Source organism: the organism of the source record quoted next, unplaced genomic scaffold (genome assembly GCF_019419815.1).
Source record: "Pyrus x bretschneideri cultivar Hongxiangsu unplaced genomic scaffold, Pyrus_bretschneideri_v1 Contig5, whole genome shotgun sequence".
NCBI classification, from domain to species: Eukaryota; Viridiplantae; Streptophyta; class Magnoliopsida; order Rosales; family Rosaceae; genus Pyrus; species Pyrus x bretschneideri.
This window is the reverse complement of record NW_025999787.1, coordinates 2,045,630-2,066,108: the sequence shown is the minus strand read 5'-3', so window position 1 is coordinate 2,066,108 and position 20,479 is coordinate 2,045,630. Positions and strand designations below refer to the sequence as shown.

The following is a 20,479-nucleotide window of genomic DNA, read 5'->3' as shown; positions in this document are numbered from 1 at the left end:
TTTCCCCCCACTCCCACGCTCTTTTGCATATAGCTTCTTCTTCAATTATGGAAACCAATCAGGCACCCTATGCTTGGCAAAACACATATCCTAGTGATGGGTTTATCCATAGAAAGTACACTTCAAATCATCTTTATTTTCTTGGGTAAAAGAACAAGAATTTAAAGATTGATTAGAAGGATTACTTGGACGAAGGGAAGCAACGAGCTAAGAGACCATGGCCATGGACGACACCCTTCTTTGGTTGTTACTCTTATCCATCATGGTGGCATGTCTTTGTGCTTCACATCGAACAACAGAAAACACTTCCTCAACATATGGTAAGGGTTGAGTACGTAGAATATCACTACGCACTTTATTAAAGATGCCATCTAAACCCGCCAAAAAAGCATACACATGGTCAATTTGAATCTCTTCTCGAAAGGTCTTAAGATCCATAGCACATTCCATCTTGATTAGTCTCCTTTGATCTAACTTCTGCCAAACAGACTTGAGGTCAATGTAATACACACCAACTGGCAGGCCCTCTTGACAGAGTCTGAAAGATTTAACCTTTAATTCATATATTTGAGAAATATCCGAACCATCATAATAGGTCCGAGCCACCTCTTCCCAAACTTCTTTAGCAGTACGCATGTGAATAAAAAATCTCATGATAACAGGTTCCAGTGGAATTGATCAACCACCTTTTTACAGTTGCATTCCCTATCTCTCACGTCTCACACTCAGCACTATCCTCAGCAGGTTCCTTGGTACTCCTTATCACAAAGCCCTTTCTACCACGTCCAATGATGTGCATCTCTAAAAATTTGGACCAAAGAGGATAATTTGATCCATTCAAATTCACGGTGTTTGGTACAGCTGACGCATCATTCTTAATAACAATAGGATCAATACTGGATTATTAGTTGTTGTACGAGAACCACCCTCTAATTTCAAAACCGTGCTATCTTCCAAAGAAGCCATTCTATCTTACGGTGCACAACTCTTGATGTAGCAGTTCACAAGGTTATGGATGTGACAGTCTACGCAGCACAACAAGGTCACACACTGTGCAACCTAACTTATTGCTGTAAGAACGCAAAAATATGTCGGACCATGCACAACAGGATAGCACACCCACGGGGATACTTCAACACAACAATACTCCTACACAACCCTATCACACACACACACACACACACCACCTGACATTCTACAAGGAATTGCAGAAAAAAGTCGATCATGAATAGTAGTGGAAGAAAAAAAATATTATAGGGTTACGACAACTTAGGCTCTGATACCAAATAGAATTTTACGGGTTAATTTTCCATTGTATTACTTCCTTGAAATATATACATATATAATCCTTGTTCTGTAAGGAAACACTAACCAATAAAGTACACAACAATAACTCATTCCTAATAAAGGACTCCTAGTATTTACAATATATTTACATACTTATTTTAATAACTCATGTTTACACTTCCCTCTCTTCCACTTTTTTCACCTGCCCTTCCATCCAAAAACCCACCCTATCCCACCCCACCCCCACCTTCCTCGAGCCCTTTCTCCTCTTCACCCCCACCCCCTTTCTTCCTTCTCTCATCTGCAACACTACCCATCATTCTCTCCTCTGCGACTCCCACCCACCCTCCATTTTCTCCTTTATTTATCATCTTTCCCGACCCCTTTCCCTTCCCTTTCCCCCTAACCCAACCCCCCTATCTCACCCCACACATATCTCCCTCGCAACCCCCACCCCACCTTAAGTGATCCCTAGATATGGACCTCGACAACCAGTCAACGACCCAAATGCGTCGAACAACGAAGAAACCTTCGAATATGGTGATGGTCTTCTCACTAAACTCGAGTCCCTTCACCAGTCACACTAAGCCTTGTTATCGAAGTTGTCGATGATGGATGTTTGGTTGTGAGGATGAAGGAGATGGAGGTGGTTGCTCCGGTGGGATGGGATGATTGACATGGTGGTTGTATGAGATGGATGGTGGTGTGATAAGCTTATATTTATATATATTTTATATCAAATTCACTTTTCTTTTCTTAGTTAGTTCCTTATATTTTTGAGTTATTTACTTTGTTTTTGTGTTTTGTAGGATTTGTCAAGTAAAGAAAAGAAAAATAACAGAAGTGGAATTTTAAGTAATAAATTCGTCAAAACTGCCTGTGCAGGTTAGCTGACTTTGGAAGCATGTTTCAAACAGCTCAGAACGAATTAGAGAATGAGCCTTATATTCATGGAAAGCTACAGATGTCTATTTTCTGGAACATTTCGCGGATTGGTAATATCATTTTTCTAGAAAACGTTATGGCCGTTCTAACACAGAAAGGTTCCCAAGAGGCTGAGCAGTTTGTAACTGACAAGAAAGCATTGAAAGCAATAAATCCCATAAAACTAATAGCCAAAACTGAAGCAGCCAAGCTAACACCTATTCAAATATCAAAGGGGAATGAAAAATTAAGTGAAAGTAATGGGCATAAAGGCTGCCCAAAGAGTTACAATTGTTTTAGCATTTCCTCTCACTTATTGTCATCACTAAATGGCTGTTAGTGGGGTGAGTTATGGAGAAAAATCTGTGGCAGTAGAAAAGAAGAAAAGGGTTACAGGTTGCAGCAGCAAAGAGAAAAAAAAAAGGTGGAAAAAAAGATAGAAAAAAAGGAAGGAAAGCAAGGAAAAAAGGTAAGGCTGCTGCGTTGGGGAAGGAAGGAAAGGAAAGAGGAAATCTTGGCCTTCTCTTCTCTCGGTTTTATCTTCTCAAACTCATGCCTTTCTTTTGGTTTAATTTGAGAATTATGTGTAACTAATTTTTAGTAGTTAGGGGCTGTTTTGAAGCCCCAAATATGATTGCAATTTTGTTATGACATTTCGTTTGAATTACTTTTATGAATAGATGAAAATTGGTTCACTACTTGTCTCATTGATGAATTTTTTATGTGTTTTCTATGGATGCATACTTAGTAAGCATATCTAGGATTCTAATGCTAAGAATATGTGTATGCCTGCCCTTGTCGAATGAGGACCTACATATGTTCTAGAGTAGTACTTGTTAATTGCGATTAACATGTGAACCAATTTCTAGGATAAGTAAGACAATGCCAGTACTTACGATGCCTTGTGATGACTCAAACTCTTTTCGTTCTTAATGATTTCCACTTGTTAAATCTATGAACACACCCTTCTAGATTGCATGTTAGGGACTAAGTTAAGTTGAAAACGCCATTCTCTTAACATACTACATAAGAAAGAGGAATAGGTTGGGTTCTAACGCTGAGCCAACTTGAGCATCTTCATCCGAAAATGAAAGGAATTTGAATGAAACATAACATGTTTGCATGATTATTTGGTGGTGGATAGCAATTCCCCTAACTCGTTTTTCTTAATTTGTGAACTACTTAAAAATCTGTCTCTGTCTTGTTTTTGTTCGATTTAATTTAAATATCAAATCAACTCCAAAAATCCCAAAAATTTGTGTGAGTATAGCTCTGTGTGTCTAGTATTTTTATATAAAATTTCCTAGACTTTAGATAAGTGTAAGTCGGTTTAATAATTATTTTTCAGTGGCTGGTCAGTAGGGACAACAGCCCAATTTTTGTGACATTCTAAGTAGTTAGATAAAACAATCATTGTTGGGCCTTACTTTTCATGAAAAAAGGATTGAGCTTGTTTTCACATTAAATAAATAAACGAAAATTTATTCCCCAATTTTAAAAGAACTATCAGCCAACTTTAAAATCTCTAACTCTAACCCTAGCCAACATAAACTCTGCGCTATCGCACTTCTTCTTCTCTACAATTGCAGATTTTACAGAGCTCCCTCTAAAATATGACTTACGTGCAAAAGTTGAGGAATATTTCTGTTGGTTTTGTAACATTTTTTCTTAGCCTAAGAAGAAGAAGAAGAAGAAGAAGAAGAAGAATAAAATATGACTTACGTGCACAAGTTGAGGAATATTTCTTTTGGTTTTTTAACATTTTTTCTTAGCCTAATATGTTTTAATCATTGTTGGGCCTTACTTTTCATTAAAAAAGGATTGAGCTTGTTTTCACATTAAATAAATAAATGAAAATTTATTCCCCAATTTTAAAAGAACTATCTGCCAACTTTAAAATCTCTAACTCTAACCCTAGCCAACATAAAATCTGCGCTATCGCACTTCTTCTTCTCTACAATTGCAGATTTTACAGAGCTCCCTCTCTCCCTCTGTCTCTTCCTCTCTTGTCAAATGTTTTAGGCTGACTCCTATTCTACGCACGTAGAGAAGGGAAAAGAAGCAGCAACATGATGACTACCTTTGCAACGATATTTTTTCTTGAGTTACAGAACTGCCCAGGGGTTGCTGAGGCCGCCTAGCCCTCCTAGGAGGCTGTCTAGGCGCTGCCTAATAGTCTAGTCGAATTGTTGAATGATTTTGGTGAATTCATAGCAGTCAACCGCCGTCGAGTGCCTAGGTCAATTTTTAGAACACTGAAAATGACAGAGAGTCCCACTTTTTGGAGTCTCTTTAGCATTTCTCTTACAATTTTTGAAAAGAATTATTTTTTGGGTACAAATTTCTATAAAGATATTTTTTGGAGAGTGCTATCCATGCGCATATTTCTATTTCTCATACACCCCTCTCAATTTCCTACCATTGGATCAAATGAATTGAAGAAGATTAATCACAAAAAATTAACAAGGGTTTGTGAGAGGTAAATGAGTGTGTGAATAACGCTACTTCTTCTTTTTTTTTTTTCTTTTTTTTTTTAAATACCAAAGTAGCTTGGATTCGGTAAGTGGGATGAATTTTTACATGTTATTATATTTAGGAAGTGCTATATTCATACTCTTTTTCACTTTCTACACATCCTTACTAATTTTCTGTTATTAATTTTCTTTAACTCATTCGATTCAACGGCTGAAAATTGAGAAGAGTGTAAAAAATACGAATAAGTGTGTAGATAGCACTACCTTATACTTGTAGCGTTGAAGGACGTAACCATTTGCTTGCCAATTTTGCTTTGTTTTATAGGAAAACTAATGAAAAAAGACTTTAAAACTTTGAGTTTTAACGATAAGGACAAAATAAAAGTACTAGGTTTGACTTTTTAGTGTAAAAATGTGGTTTTTCGTTAAAATAAACAGTACAATGAATTTTTCGTTAAAACTCCTTTGTTTTATAGTGATGAAGGACGTAACCATGTGCTTTTCAAATTTGCTTTGTTAGTTTAAATAGTCTCATATATTCCAATGTTGGTTTTCGAGTAAAAATAAAACAAAAAACATTCAAATGTCGGTGGGCTGATAAGTTTTGACTATGCTTTCTTGCTTAAGTTCCTGCCCTCGCCGTGTACCCGCAGGAATCCCACGATTCCAAAAGTCGTCGCAATTCTTGAGAGCGCAAACTATAGCCATACATAATTTTCATAAAAGGTGGACTGGACAACCTACACGTTGATTTATGGCTAAATTTTCAGTTAAAAGCCATGATGTCATGGAAGAAAGACCATACGGGTAATGCTACATTTATTATATTGTTTTACCATCACTTGTATCACATCTCTAGTAAAGGTGGGTCTGTGAACGCATGTGAATCACATTTTTATTAAAGAGATGGTACAAGTGATAATACAATTAGATGATGAGAATAGCATTTTTGCATAAATATGGTTGATATTTTAACTTGCAAAATATACGGGTGGTGCTGGTGGCGCACTCAAGACTTGTGAGGACTTTTGGAATCATGGGTTCGAAACCCAATGATGAATGACGGATTACCAGGCTTTTTTAAAACAAAAAATGGGAGGTTTTAGGTTCGAAATCTGCTGCTGGTGTAGAAGCCAAACTTGTGGCTAAAGGAATGCTGAAATTCCTCTGTGAGTTTTCCTGACTCTCAAAAGTGATAGATAACCATAACTTGCCATCACTTTTTTTTATTTTTAAAAAAAAAAAAAAACATTGTTGAAAAGGAAGAACTGATCTTTGATTATCAAACTAATTGGATACTCTTATAGACCTGTTACATTACTCTTATAGACTCATCATTCCATCTCAGAAACTTCATGTTGAAATTGATTAGTTTAGTACTTAAATATATTGTAGAATAATTAGATAGCTAATTTCTCAAAAAAAAAAAAAAAACAAAAAACAAAAGAACAAAACAAAAATACTACTTTATTCTTGTAGACTGGTCATTTCAATGTTAATTTTTTTTTATCTCGATAAGTATGAGAAGGTTGGCCACCAACACCAAATTAATTAGTGATTCCTAAAGCTTACTTCTGGATTTGGACCCTATCTGCATCTTTTTTATGATGATTCTAAGAATAAATCTTATCCGATAATCGTTCATTTTGCGGTAATAAGTTATTTTAAATTATTTTATTTAAAATTAAACAAAAATAATATCAAACAAAAACTGATCGCATGATATAAATAGATAAAATATAAAGATGCTCACAAATAGAATAAGGAGAAAATCCTCGTCCCTTACTTCTCACCACAAAATATGGCCATACATAACTTTCAGAAACGGTGGGCTGGACAACAAACACGTTTATAATACGGATTAGGAACACGACAAAGTTGATGACATACGTCCCAGCTTCTTTGCGTCTAGCTACCTCTATTAAATGGAACCATTTCCTTCGTTTATCATCACAAAAGTTTCATCTCGATCGACTTATAATTCTTTTTACTCATCCTCTTCTGATATACATAATATTCTCTGAGTCTTTGAAATTTGAAGATATGGCTCCAGTTGCTACTCAAACCATGAATGTAAAGAGCATCAAATCGGTTGCGGAATCACCCGCTCTCGGCTCTGTTCCTTCTGCTTATGCCTTCAACATAAATCCCAATGATGAAGCAGATCCAAACGATCCTGAATTTGCAATCCCCATAGTTGATATGTCTCTTCTCACCTCGGGATCTCCTGATCAACGGTCCAAAATAATCCATGACCTCGTCAAAATTTGCAAAGAATGGGGCTTCTTCATTGTAAGTAGTTTAACTAAGTGCTAACTACTTCAGTTATTTATAGGAGAAATATTTGATTGACGGTTGCTAGTGTTTTAGAGTTACTTACAGAAATTTGATAAAGAAAACAACAAAAATGATGTTTTCGTCACATTTTCAATAAAACATTTATATTATCTCTCTAATAGAGATGAGATCCACATGCGCATCTATTAGAGAGGTGAGATAAATGTGGTATGGATGTAGCATTACTCAAAAAAAAAACCAAGCTAATTAATCATGGTCACGATGTATTCATTGCAGGCAATTATCCACGGAGTCCCAGAGAGTCTAATGAAGGGGATGATTGACGCATGCCATGGATTTTTCAGCCTCCCAGACGAAGAGAAGGAGGAGTTTAAATCCGGAAATGATGTGCTGGAGATGTTCAAGTACGGAACAAGCTACAATCTTGCATTAGACAAAGTCCTTCTCTGGAGGGACTTCTTCAAGGTGAGAGTACATCCCGAGTTCTACTCCCTCTACAAACCGGCTTGCTTCAGTGAGGTTTCCATGGAGTTCAGCAAGAGAACAAGAGAAGTAGCATTGGAGATAACACGCGCAATCTCCGAGAGTTTGGGACTGGAGCCCAACTACATACATGATGCGATGAACATGGATCGCGGCCTACAAATGCTTGCCGCCAACTACTATCCGCCTTGCCCTCAGCCAGAACATGCAATTGGTATACCACATCACACTGACCATGGCCTTGTCACCCTCCTCATCCAGAATGAGATGAATGGCCTCCAAGTTGAACATAACGGCAAGTGGCTCACCGTCAACGGCCCTGCCAACGGTTTCTTTGTCAACCTCGCTGACCAAATGCAAATTCTTACTAATGGCAAATACAAGAGTGTGATGCATCGGGCAACTGTGAACAACAAAGCTACGAGGATATCTATTGCCATACCACATGGACCATCTGTTGATACACTTATCGCACCGGCACCGGAGTTACTGGAAAAAGAAGGCCAAGCTCCGAAATACATTGGAATGAATTATAAGGAGTACATCCAGCTTCAACAGAGCGGCAAGAACTACATGAAATCCACCTTTGATCACATACTAGCGTAACTGAGCTTTATACACAGTCCCGTGGCTTGGTCACACTTCAAACGATCTCAACCATATTGAAAGAGCTGCAGCTTCCTTTTGATTTCTTTTTCTTCGAACTGTTTTTAGTCTAAATTTCTCTTCTTTTGTTTCAATGATCATGTCATATCGGAGTTGGCTTGATGTGCTATTAGCACCAAACAGCCTTGTAGTTCAATAATATTTAAGGAGTTTTAATGAAACATTCCTGGTACTATATTCACTTTTAATGAAAAATCATATTTTTACTTTTTCTTAGTACTATTTACTACACATTTATTTATCATTTTTCATTAAAACAAAATTTTTTTTGAACTTTTCGTTAGTTTTCCTTAATATTTATAGGGATGTGCTATTCACACATTTCATTTTACTTCTCACACACCTCTTGATAATTTATATCCATTGATCTTTTTCAATTCATCCAATCCGACGACCGAAAATTAAAAAAAATGTATGAGAAGTAAAATGAAATGTGTGGATATCATACCCCTATTTATATTATCAAACATCGCAGACTAGCAGCCAGTTTCGATTTAAAAGAGGCTTCGGTTTTCAGGGGATGGGGCTTTCAATATATTTGGTCTTTTAAGCCAATGATTGATTTGAAATTGAGCATAAAAAATAATACCCAATATAAATAAATAAATAAAATATGAATTTATATATATTTGGTTCAATTCAGTTTTGAACCATCAAAATCGGAATTGAACCAATAGTTTTGGTTTGGTTTTCTAATTTTGATATGGTCTTTCCCAGTTTCAGTACAGTGTTCAGTCATTTTTTTCGGTTTTCTGTTTTCCAAGCCCACTCCTAGAGGATTTAGATTAACTTACACAGATATTCCAAATATATATACACGTACAACAAAACATCTTAATAATGTAGAGTTGAATTTATACAGTTTCCTAAGTTATCTTTCATTACACGAGAAAAGAGTTTAACGGACTGTTTAGTTTTCTGATTAAACTTATCGATACGTGCTTTTGGCCATCACCGGATTCTGGTATAGCTTCCCCGTAATCAAATTCCGTTAGAGGTTAGATATGTCGTACGTAAATTTTGTTAATTAGATGATCAATTCCATTAGTTTTACATTAATTATTGTAAAATTAACCATGTGCTTGCCTTGTATATTATTATATGTCGAGGACTTAAAATAATAGTATAAAATCCAGTTAAAAGAAAAGAGCATACAATTAAAAGTGACAATGTGCTTGCCCGATTGCTTTCATTTCCTTATGTCATTGATTGTCTCAAAATTCAAATGTTGGTGAATCACAGAAAGTGGTCAGTGGTAAGGGAACGAACTACGGCTTCCTAATAAAAAAAAAAGTGGGAGGTCCCAGGTTTGTTGCTCCAAGCTGGTGAGTCTGCTTGACCATGATCACAGGCAGAGTGAAATTTCATATAGCCTCTCTAGGCTCGGAAGAAATGGATAACCGTAGTTTGCCACTAATTGTCTTATTTTTAGGGAAAAAAAACGAAAAAATGTTGGTGGGCTGTTCGGTTTGATTACACTTCCCTTGCTTTCCAAGCATCCCACGGCAAAGAAAATATGCAATAGATCCATAACCATATGAGAGGGATCAGATTAATGGGTGACAAATCAACTCATTAGATTGTTAACAGATAAACATTTAGACCCATTTAGTTTGATTTTATCATAATAGGGTGGTGAGATTGATAGGGGAGATGCTGGTGTAATATCTTATTATGGTGAAATCAAACTAAATAAGTATTAATTGTTTCCCAATGATTTGATTTGTCAATCTATTTAGCTAGCTATTCTAGAAGTCCTTGAAAGTCTTGAGCGCAACACCCCGCTTGTCAAGATACGCGTGGGAAATAAGTTGGGATATTTGGAAATATAGCCATTTTTGAAATCACTTGTTGAAATATAACCTATATTTTCTAATTTTATAAAATTAACCAAAATTAGAATTAAAAAGATTTAATTACCCTTAACCTTCTCTTAACACTCATGTGCTGTCTCTAGACTCCTCATCTCCATTGAAACACCACCACCAAACTTCTCTTTACCCAAATGTAATTGAACCAAGTGATCCCGCCAAGCAGTAACTGCAATACTAGATGAAAAAACAGTCAAAACTAAGAAAAGTTTTCTGAAAACTTATTCGTGGTGTGGATATGAACCCAGTCGAGCATCCTCACGGAGGAGGTAATCACCACAAATTGGATCGGCTACAAGAGTATGGCGTAACGCTTCTCCTGGGAAGAAGGTTGGTTTCATTGCTGCTTGGTGGACTGGTGGTCTAAGAGGACAAGTTGCTGCAAACGTCTCTAAGGCAGACAAGTGATGAGATCACATTTTCGACTTTTTCTATATTTGCCGTGTTTGGACTGTTTATATTTTATTCAAAACTAGTTTGGAGCATTTTGTGGAGGAAATTTTGTTTAAGGAAAAAAAAAAAAAAAAACAATGGGGACGAAGATTTAGAAAAGACACCACGATTCAGGAAGCAGGGAAGGTTTTAAACTAAGGGCAATAAGACTTCTTGACTTCAATTTTGGTTAGTTTATAATAAATGAAAAATGTAGGTTATATTCCAATAGGTGATCTCTAAAATCGCTATATTTCCAAGTTTCCCAAATAAGTTAAGGCTTTCAACAATAATTTCAACTGAGCATTGTGTTTGTTGAACTGCATTGCTGATTCTAAGGTTATTGACCAACTTAGCTTGAATTAATATGGAATTGAACATAGATAAAAAGGTCATCATCAATTAGTTACTTGCATTGGTCACCTAATTAGGTTTTTTTTTTGTTTTTATTTTTTTAGTTTTGCGAGTGATTAGGTATGCATCTTAATAAAAGAAAGGGTGTGCTATCCACACATCCCTTTTTACTTCTCACACACCCTTTGTTAATTTCTGTATGTTGATTTTCTTCAATTCATCCGATCCGACAGCCGACAATTAGAAGGGTATGTGAGAAGTAAAAAAGGGCGTGTGGACATCACACCTCTAAAAGAAAATGTTACATTTTGTTTAGGAAAATTATGAGGTTTTCCACCACACATTAATATAAGAGTAATTTTTATCTTCATGCAGTCTCAGTACTACATGAAGTGCGTGATAGCGTACTTTTAGCTCCTAGGTCAAATGATATGCAAAAATAGAAATGAATTTATAGGAGTTCGAATCCAAATTGAGAGTTTCATATCTTTACTCGCTTTCCACTAGACCAAGTTCCAAATCTATACTCACTTTCCACTAGACCAACCGAATAGAGATGCATACCCACAGCCGACTGATTGATTTGAAGGTGATATTGATAAAACTGTATTTCCAAAGCTTGATCTTCCTAGATCTCCTCAAAATTTCAAATTCCATTTATATATTCTTCTTCACATCCTTTATTCAATCTTCATGCAAGAACGATGCATATTGGACATTGGAGTATTATACAAAACAAAACCACCTTTGATCCTTTATATGCTGTGTGATACCTGTTGAAAAAATTTATATTCCACCACACAATAATTTTTATTTTCTTAAAAAATGGGACAACTGGTGGCAAGCTATGATTATCCACTCCTAAGCCATACCACATGGGCGATCTGTTGATAAAATTATTGTACTGGCGCCGGAGTTGCTGGAAAAAGAAGGCCAAGCTCCGAAATACATTGGAATGAACTATAAGGAGTATGTCCAGCTTCAACAAAGCGGCAAGAACTAAATGAATCCTCCTTTGATCACATGCTAGCGTAACTAAGCTTCATACACAGTCCAATGGCTTGGTCACAGTTCAAGCGATCTCAACCACTTTGAAAGAGCTGCAGCTTCCCTTTGGCTTCTTTTTATCCGAACTGTTTTTTGTCAAAATTTCTCTTCTTTTGTTTCAGTGAACATGTCATATTCGGTGTTGGCTTGATGTGTTATTAGCGCCAAACAGCTTTGTACGTAGTTCAATAATATCAAACAATCTTAGACTAGCAGCCAGTTTCGAGTGAAAAAGAAAGATAACGGATTCAAATCAAGTTGTCCGTCATCAAGTGAAAACGAAAACAAGGTTCATGAGCACGATAGCAGCACATCAGTTTTAATATATAACCCATTAAAATAAGACAGAAGAAAGAAATATCAAATCAAGTGCAACTTTTGGAATCCACAATCACCATAAGCAGCCCCATACACCGAGGAAGACATAATCAACAAGAAATATATCAAACAGATGGATAAATCCTTTGCATTTAAGAGACGGATTTACCGAGAAAGATAAAGAAATAGAAAGAAGAGGGGAGAGAAGGAAGAGGCAAAGAGAAAGAAGGCGGGAGAGAAGGAAGAGGCAAAGAGAAAGAAGGTGGGAGATAAGGAAGGCGGCAGGGAAGAAAAAAAAGAAGAAAGAGAAAGTACATAGGAGAGAAGGATGAGACGGCAGGGTAAAAAAAAAAAAAAAAAAAAAACTAAAGAAAAAGGTTTTAAAATTTTCAAAGTTAACTAAAAATTCTTTAATAACATTATTTAATGGTTAAGACAAAGTTAGGCTTGACAAATGGGTCGTGTTTGTCGTGTTTGTGCTTTTTCGTGTAAGACCTGTTATTTTAACGGATCGTATCATGTTACACCTGCTATCTTAATGGGTAAAATGATCCGACCTGTTAAGAAAAATATTTGTTTTTCCTTAAATTTGCACATACCACATATTGCCAATATTACTTCAAAACATTAAAACACATTTGTCGTTTAAGTACTACATCTACACTCGAAAACAAGAGCCTAATAAACGAACATCTATAGACTACTAGTCGTCTATTACAAAATATTAAATGTGCAACGATATGCAAAATGAAAGAGTTTTTGTTTTCAAGGTTGTGAAGCCTTTCTCAAAAGTTTAAACATTGTCAATGGAACGAACTACGGCTTCCTAATAAAAAACAAAGTGGGAGGTCTCAGGTTTGTTACTTCAAGCTGGTGAGTCTGCTTGACCATAGTCACAGGTAGGGTGAAATTCCATATAACCTCTCTAGACTTGGAAGAAATGGATAACCGTAGTTTGCCACTAATTGTCTCATTTTTAGGAAAAAAAGAAGAAAAAAAGAAAAAATGTTGGTGGGCTGTTCGGTTTGATTACACTTCGCTTGCGATTTTTGGCATATGCAATCTTGAAGCATATACAAACAAGTTTGACGGTTGGATTGTTGAAATTAGTTTCATAGAATGCGTATCCCATCAAAATGATCGATTCACTAACGCTTAGAGTTTATTTATACTTTCATTAAGTATAACATAAGATTATCCACCAGTGTAAATATTTAAATTGAAGATCAAATTCATTCATTGTATTCATATAGGGTCAAGGAGTGTAGTTGTAAAAAAATAATAAAAATCAGAGTTAAAATAACCGTTAAATCGTGATTTTTCGTTGATAACCGTAGAAAAGTTTTGTCCTGTTATTTGGTCTCTGAATCTTTTTTTTTTTTTTTTTGCGATTTTTGGCGTATACGATCTTAAAGCATATACAAACAAGTTTTATGGTTGGATCGTTGAAATTAGTTTTGTAGAATGCGTATCCCATCAAAACAATAGATTCACTAACATTTGAAGTTTATTTATATTTTCATTAAGTATAACATAAGATTTTGTGGTATCCACTAGTGTAAATATTTTAAATTGAAGATCAAATTCATTCATTGTATTCATATAGGGTCAAGGAGTCTAGCTGTAAAAAATCATCAAAATCGGAGTTAAAATAACCGTTAAATCGTGATTTTTCATTGATAACGGTCGAAAAGTTTTGTCCCGTTACTTGATCTCTGAATGTTTGTTTTTTGCAATTTTTGGCTTATGTGATCTTGAAGTATATACAAGCATGTTTGACCGTTGGATTGCTGAAACTAATTTCATAGAATGCGTATCCCATCAAAACAATAGATTCACTAACACTTAAGAGTTTATTCACTAGTGTAAATATTTTAAATTGAAGATCGAGTTCATTCATTGTATTCATGTAGGGGCAAGGAGTGTAGCTATAAAAAATCATCAAAATCGAAGTTAAAATAACCTTTAAATCGTGATTTTGTCGTTGATAACCGTTGAAATTTTTTGTCCTGTTACTTGATCTTTGAATGTTTGTTTTTTACAATTTCTAGCGTATGCGATCTCAAAGCATATGCAAACAAGTTTGACGGTTGGATTGTTGAAAATAGTTTTGTAGAATGCGTATCCCATCAAAACAATAGATTCACTAACACTTAAAAAATTTATTCATGCTTTCATTAAGAACATAGGATTTTGTGGTATCCACTAGTGTAAATATTTTAAATTGAAGATCAAGTTCATTCATTGTATTCATATAGGGTCAAGGAGTGTAGCTGTAAAACATCATCAAAATCGGAGTTCAAATAACCGTAAAATCTTGATTTTTTGTTGATAACCGTAAAAAATTTTTGTCCCGTTACTTGATTTCTGAATGTTTGTTTTTTTGCAATTTTTGGCGTATACGATCTTGAAGTATATACAAACATGTTTGATGGTTAGATCATTGAAACTAGTTTCGTAGAATGCGTATCCCATCAAAACAATAGATTCACTAACACTTAAGAGTTTATTCATACTGTCATTAAGTATAACATAAGATTTTGTGGTATTCACTAGTGTAAATATTTTAAATTGAAGATCGAATATATTCATTGTATTCGTATAGGGTCAAGGAGTGTAGCTGTAAAAAATTATCAAAATCGGAGTTAAAATAATAGTTAAATCGAGATTTTTTGTTGATAACCGTCGAAAAGTTTTAGCCCGTTACTTGATCACTAAATATTTTTTTTTTGCAATTTTTGGCGTATGCGATCTCGAAGTATATACAAACATGTTTGACGGTTGAATTGTTGAAACTAGTTTTGTAGAATGCGTATCCCATCAAAATAATAGATTCATTAGCACTTAAGAGTTTATTCATACTTTCATTAAGTATAACATAAGATTTTGTGGAATTCACTAGTGTAAATATTTTAACTTGAAGATTGAGTTCATTCATTGTATTCATATAGAGTCAAGGAGTGTAGCTGTAAAAAATCATTAAAATCGGAGTAAAAGTAACCATTAAATTGTGATTTTTCATTGATAACCGTTGAAAAGTTTTGTCCCGTTACTTAATCTCAAAGCATACACAAACAAGTTTGACGGTTGGATCGTTGAAATTTGTTTCTTAGAATTTGTATCTCATCAAGTTCAATGGTATATATATTTTAATTAAGTAGATTTAAATTTATTTATTTTTTATGTATAACACTTAAGAAATTGAACGGTATGTATATTTAAGCCGATCCAATAGTCACCAATTTTTAATATTTAATTTAATATATATATATATATATATATAATTATTATAGTTTTTAGGGGTATAAAATTGTTAAATTAATATATATAATTATTATAGTATTTTTTTAGGGTGATGTGGGGTGTGTCAACTCGTCGGCCGAGCCTGGCCAAAGAGTACAATTTGTTGATGTTGCGTTGAGCGCGTTGCTGACTTCTTGATCTTGCGACTGCGACTGAGGAAGGAACAAATCTCGACCTTTGGATTCTTGAGCCTGAAGACAAGGCTACTAATTTTGCGAAGTTCACGAATCGTCGACGCCGTATTCGGCCACAGTGATTATATTCGTGAGAGTATAAGCACGTTGAATCGACACCAGACTATATGGACACAAATACTCAAAGGTGATGTATGTCTTGATGGTTCTACGGCAATAATGGTGTTTATCCAAACTGAAAATGTTCGCTAGTTGCCTTCACAGTGCTATTTATCCAAACTGAAGGTGTGTTGGCGAAAAAAGAAAATAATAATTCTCAAGATGTTTGAGAGGTTTGCGCAGGGCAATTGTGTGTTGAATTGGAGGACTATCGTTCTTAAGGCCAAATGGCATAATGACCCATTTGTATGTGCCGACTACCCCCGGGCAACGAAAAGCTATTTTGTGAACATCGGCTTCAGCTATGAAAATCTGGTTGTAACCGGTATGGCCGTCCATGAAGGAAAATATTTCGTGATTAGCTGCAGCATCAATTAATAAATCTAAGATCGACGTTGGGTATTCATCCTTAGGAGTTGCCAGATTCAAATTACAGAAATCGATACAAATGCGTAGAGCGCCATTTTTCTTCAGTACGAATAAACCCTATTTTAAAAGCCAAACTAATTCGTTCTTTATGCCGAGCTGTGCTTTGGTCAAGAACTGGCGAAGAGGTTGTCGGAAAGGCTTACAACCAGCCTTGATGCGTAATTCGTGTTTGATGAGGTTTCAATCATGGCCCGACATCTCATGATAATTCCACACGAAACAGTCTTTATACTCTTTGAGTAATTTACTAAATTCGACTTTCATGGGGTGAGGCAACAACGCACTAATAAATAACGGCCGAGGCTCATCGGCTGTGCCAACATTTATCTTCCAATGGGTCCTCGACTTGGGGCCAATTGTCTTCGAGGTCAGCCAGTGCGGCATGAACTTTGTCTAGTGATAAAACGGGGCCGTTATCTCTTTCAGCCAAAAATTCGATTAAGTTTATGCCCGAGTGGTGTTGCTTGGAAATAGCATACCAATGAGCCAGCAGACGTTCCATGGTAGATGAAACTGTGGCCATACACCTTCCTTGGTTGGCGGCGTTAGTCATCGGTGTTGGTGATTAGGTTTGCCAAGCCGAGTCTCGCCGAATTCTGATGTATAGTCTCGGTGCCTACCTTGATGGCTTTCTGGACTGAGATCCGAGTTGGCCGCCCATCCTCATTAAAGCCTTGTAAGGTAATGTAGCCAATGTGATCATCATAATAGCGGGCTTGAATCATGTTAGTCTCGAATGGCTGATTATTGGTTGGATGGACTACCACCGATTTGTCGTCCTAAAAAATGAGGACCTGGTATAGCGATGAAGGAATGTAGCTCGTTTGATGGATCCAGTTGCGGCCAAGCAATGCATTGTATTCGGTCTTTGAGTCAATTATAAAGAATGTAGTCATGTGATTACGACCTGCAACACTTACTTCTAATAGGAGCACTCCTTTGGTTTGGGACTTGTCGCCGATGAAGCTACTCATTGTTAGTCATGTATGAGCTCATCATTGGAACGGCGTAATGCCTTCATGATGGAAGTCGGCATAATGTTGACTATGGCTCCACAATTGACAAACACGTTGGAAATGGGGTATCCTTTAATATGAGCCGTAACGTATAACAACTTGAGATGTTAGAGATTAACAGAAAGAGAGTGAGGAAACAATTCGGCCAAGGCTGCTTTAAGTTTGTCGTCTTTACTGATTTCTCCTTCCTACTCAGTAGCGATGAAATCGACTTGTGTCACTTCTTTGGCAACTACATCCCCATTCAAGAAGTTTGACTAATGGTGGGTTGGTTGAAACTCAACCGGCAGGACATGGACCATGCTGATTTCTATGTGCTCGAGGATTGAATGACCCATCGGGTCTTGGTTGTCGTCTTCCATGTTAGCGAGTGTGGTATCAGTTTTTGGAGTATCCTCAACCGGATCATCTTTTACCTCACTATGTACCCACTCTTGTGGCGCGTTGACTGAACTTATCTCATTCTGGTCGTCGTCCTCGAACTTTTTTGTTGCCGAAGAGTGATTTTGTTTTTGTAGTGCATTATGGGTGCATTCCTCGTAGGCGATTCGAACGTTCCTTATGTCCAGGTATGCATTTAAACGCACCACACGTTCCTCTTCGTCGGTCATAAGGCTAAAGAGAGACACGACCGAGAAGACTTCGAAATGATATCGTAAGTGCTGAAGGTCTTCGAGGGAAAAAGGGAGCTTGGCAGTGTCTATATCTGTGTATGGGTCGACCTCAAAGCCGAAGACTCGAGCCTCACGTATATGCTGGAACCTAGCTTTTATTGCTGGATCGATGGTTTTTTGGATAATCTGTTCAGCATCATGATAAGTTAGTGCTAGGTCAGGGGTTTCCTGACATGCCTTGGGCAGTCCATACAAGTCATTGGCAGAATATTTCTTATGGAATTCTCGCATGTACTCTAAGGATTCACATACAAATGGAGGGTGTAAATTTCGTCGAACTTTCATCTCTCTAGGCCGAAGAAGGAGCTTGATGCGTTTATTGGACTTTTCAATGGTGATTTCAAAGTCGCAATCAACTGCCTTTTTCTCTTGAAGTAATTCAACCATAATGGTCGAGGTAGATTGGTCGTTGTTGCTTCTTGCTGCCTCTTTTGGCTGCCATCGGGTAGTCGAATTAGCTTGTGCGTCCTATCATTGGGCCATGCAGTCTATCCGCTGACGACGACATTTTTGTGACTTGGATAACGCCGTATACGTACCAGTCGGAGAATTGTAACTGTACCAACATTGGTCGCATGGCTTGAAGGTTTTTTGACCCACCGATGAGCTCAAACTGCTAGAGTTAAGCGAGTAATAATCCTCATTATAGAATAGCGCATCAAAGTCAATACGTCGTCTTACTAGGGTTGGATCTTTTGGTCGTACTTGTGGGCCGAGTTTCTCAAACACCTGCTGGTGTTGGCCGACATTGAGTTGCTTTAGAGGTTTTGTTGCGGTTGTGGTCGGTTGACATGAAGTTGGAGCCGGAGGTGTTCTCCCTTTAGGTTTGGTTAGGGCAACTTGTGTTTTACAGCGGCCGCACAAAACCATTGGTTCATCAATGTCTTCGGAACTAGAACTTGACATAAGTTCGATTATGGCTGATCCCGAAGACTCTATGGGCGGCTCATTTGAAAATAAATCAATCTTAAGCCTCGGTTGAGAATTCTACTTATGGATATGTTGTACTCGGACGAACTTGGCCTTCCCTTTCCCTTTGTTTTTGGGTAGATAAGCGTCTACCATGCAATTGTCGTAGAGGGGAAGGGATTGACGTCAACCGTCATCTGTTTCTCAAGAAACTTTAACTTACCTTTATCAATCCAAGTCTGAATCGCATCACGGAACAAGACGCAATTATTAGTGGCATGCTTGTTCGAATTATGGTACTTGCAATACGTTTTGCCTTTCAACTCTTCGGCCTTAGGAGTGTTGTGTCCTGGCCGAAGTTTTATAATCTTTGTTAACAACAACTGCTCAAAAATTGCATCGACTTTGGTGATATTAAAAGTGTAAGGTTCTGATGTTTTAATCGTCTCTTCAGAGGCTGAGCGGGTTTTGGCATCCTTTGAATTAATTTGAGCTAATGCCTTGCAGACGTATGGTTTATCTATGAATATTTCGGCCGCGTCAACATTGGCGTGTTGGGGATCCTCGCTTTCGGCCAATGCATAACTAACTGTGGGATTCTTGTACATCATTCCCCGGGATGGGGCCTTTAAGATCTTTTCCTTTTGGAGCAAATAATCATATTGCTCAACGTGCTGAGCTAGTTCGTACATATCCCGGATATTTGCCCCAAGGAATTTCTTTTTGTATTCTACATCCAAGCTGTTTAGAGCGATTCTGACGAATTCAACTTCAGGAAGAGGTACTCGACACCAATTTCTGGCCAACTTGAATCTTGTCAAGTATTCCATTAGCGACTCGTCTGAGGCTTGAGCCATTCTAGCTAATGATGAAACTGACATTTCCATCCCCGATCGATAAAATTGCTCATGGAATTTTTCGACCAATTCCCCCTAACTTTGGACGGAGTTAGGTGAGAGGTTAATGTACCAAGCAAATGTTGAACCTGTTAATGAGAAGTTGAATAGTCGTAGTTTATGAAATTCGCTATTAACGTCTCCACATTGCGCAGTGAACTGAGCTACATGTTCTAACGAAGATAAGGACGATTTTCTGGCGAAAAGACTGAAATCTGGGATCTTGAAGCCTTTAGGATATTCAAACTTTTCCACATAAGTCAGGTACAAATAGATGAACTTTGGGAACTTCGGTCCCTTTTTTAAGGCCGAATCGATCATCCTTTGGACCTCGGTCATATTGACGGATGCTGTTTCCACTCTCTAGTTAGGTCCATCAAATCTACTGCTTAATCCTCCTCTTTTTTCCCAGTCAATTGGTTAGAGCCGAGCGGATCCTATCTCAGCTTGTAGTGGGACATTCTTTCCTAGAAGTTGTCGACGTGGCCATCTTCGAAGGCTTTACTAACCAATAGTTCAAGCAATCTGGTCTATGTATCACTATTGCTTTGTATCGCTTCAAGAAAATTATTCATTTTTTGGCCAATCGACTGCTCGACCTGCCGAGATTGTTTATCAAGTTGTTTTCGAAGAAACGACCTAGTTGGGGGATCAGAACCTTCCCCATCATCTTCGTCGTAATCTTCCATTATTCCTTCAATGAAAATGCCTACGGTTTTGTTGGGATTTTCTGGGTGGCGAGTTTGTCCGCCGAGACAAACTTATTTCTCTCGGTGTGTCGCACTTGTAGCCTCGGGTGGCACAG

At 37.1% G+C, this 20,479-nt stretch overlaps 1 protein-coding gene across 1 annotated transcript; it reads left to right on the top strand.

The window, feature by feature from the left end:
* Window positions 1–6,713: 6,713 nt before the first annotated feature.
* LOC103954209 (2-oxoglutarate-dependent dioxygenase 19-like) lies at window positions 6,714–8,338 on the top strand. Its single transcript, XM_048569182.1, has 2 exons — window positions 6,714–6,977; window positions 7,260–8,338. Exons 1-2 carry the CDS (start codon window positions 6,729–6,731, stop codon window positions 8,070–8,072), a joined length of 1,062 nt encoding a protein of 353 aa, XP_048425139.1. The 5' UTR covers window positions 6,714–6,728; the 3' UTR covers window positions 8,073–8,338.
* Window positions 8,339–20,479: the final 12,141 nt, after the last annotated feature.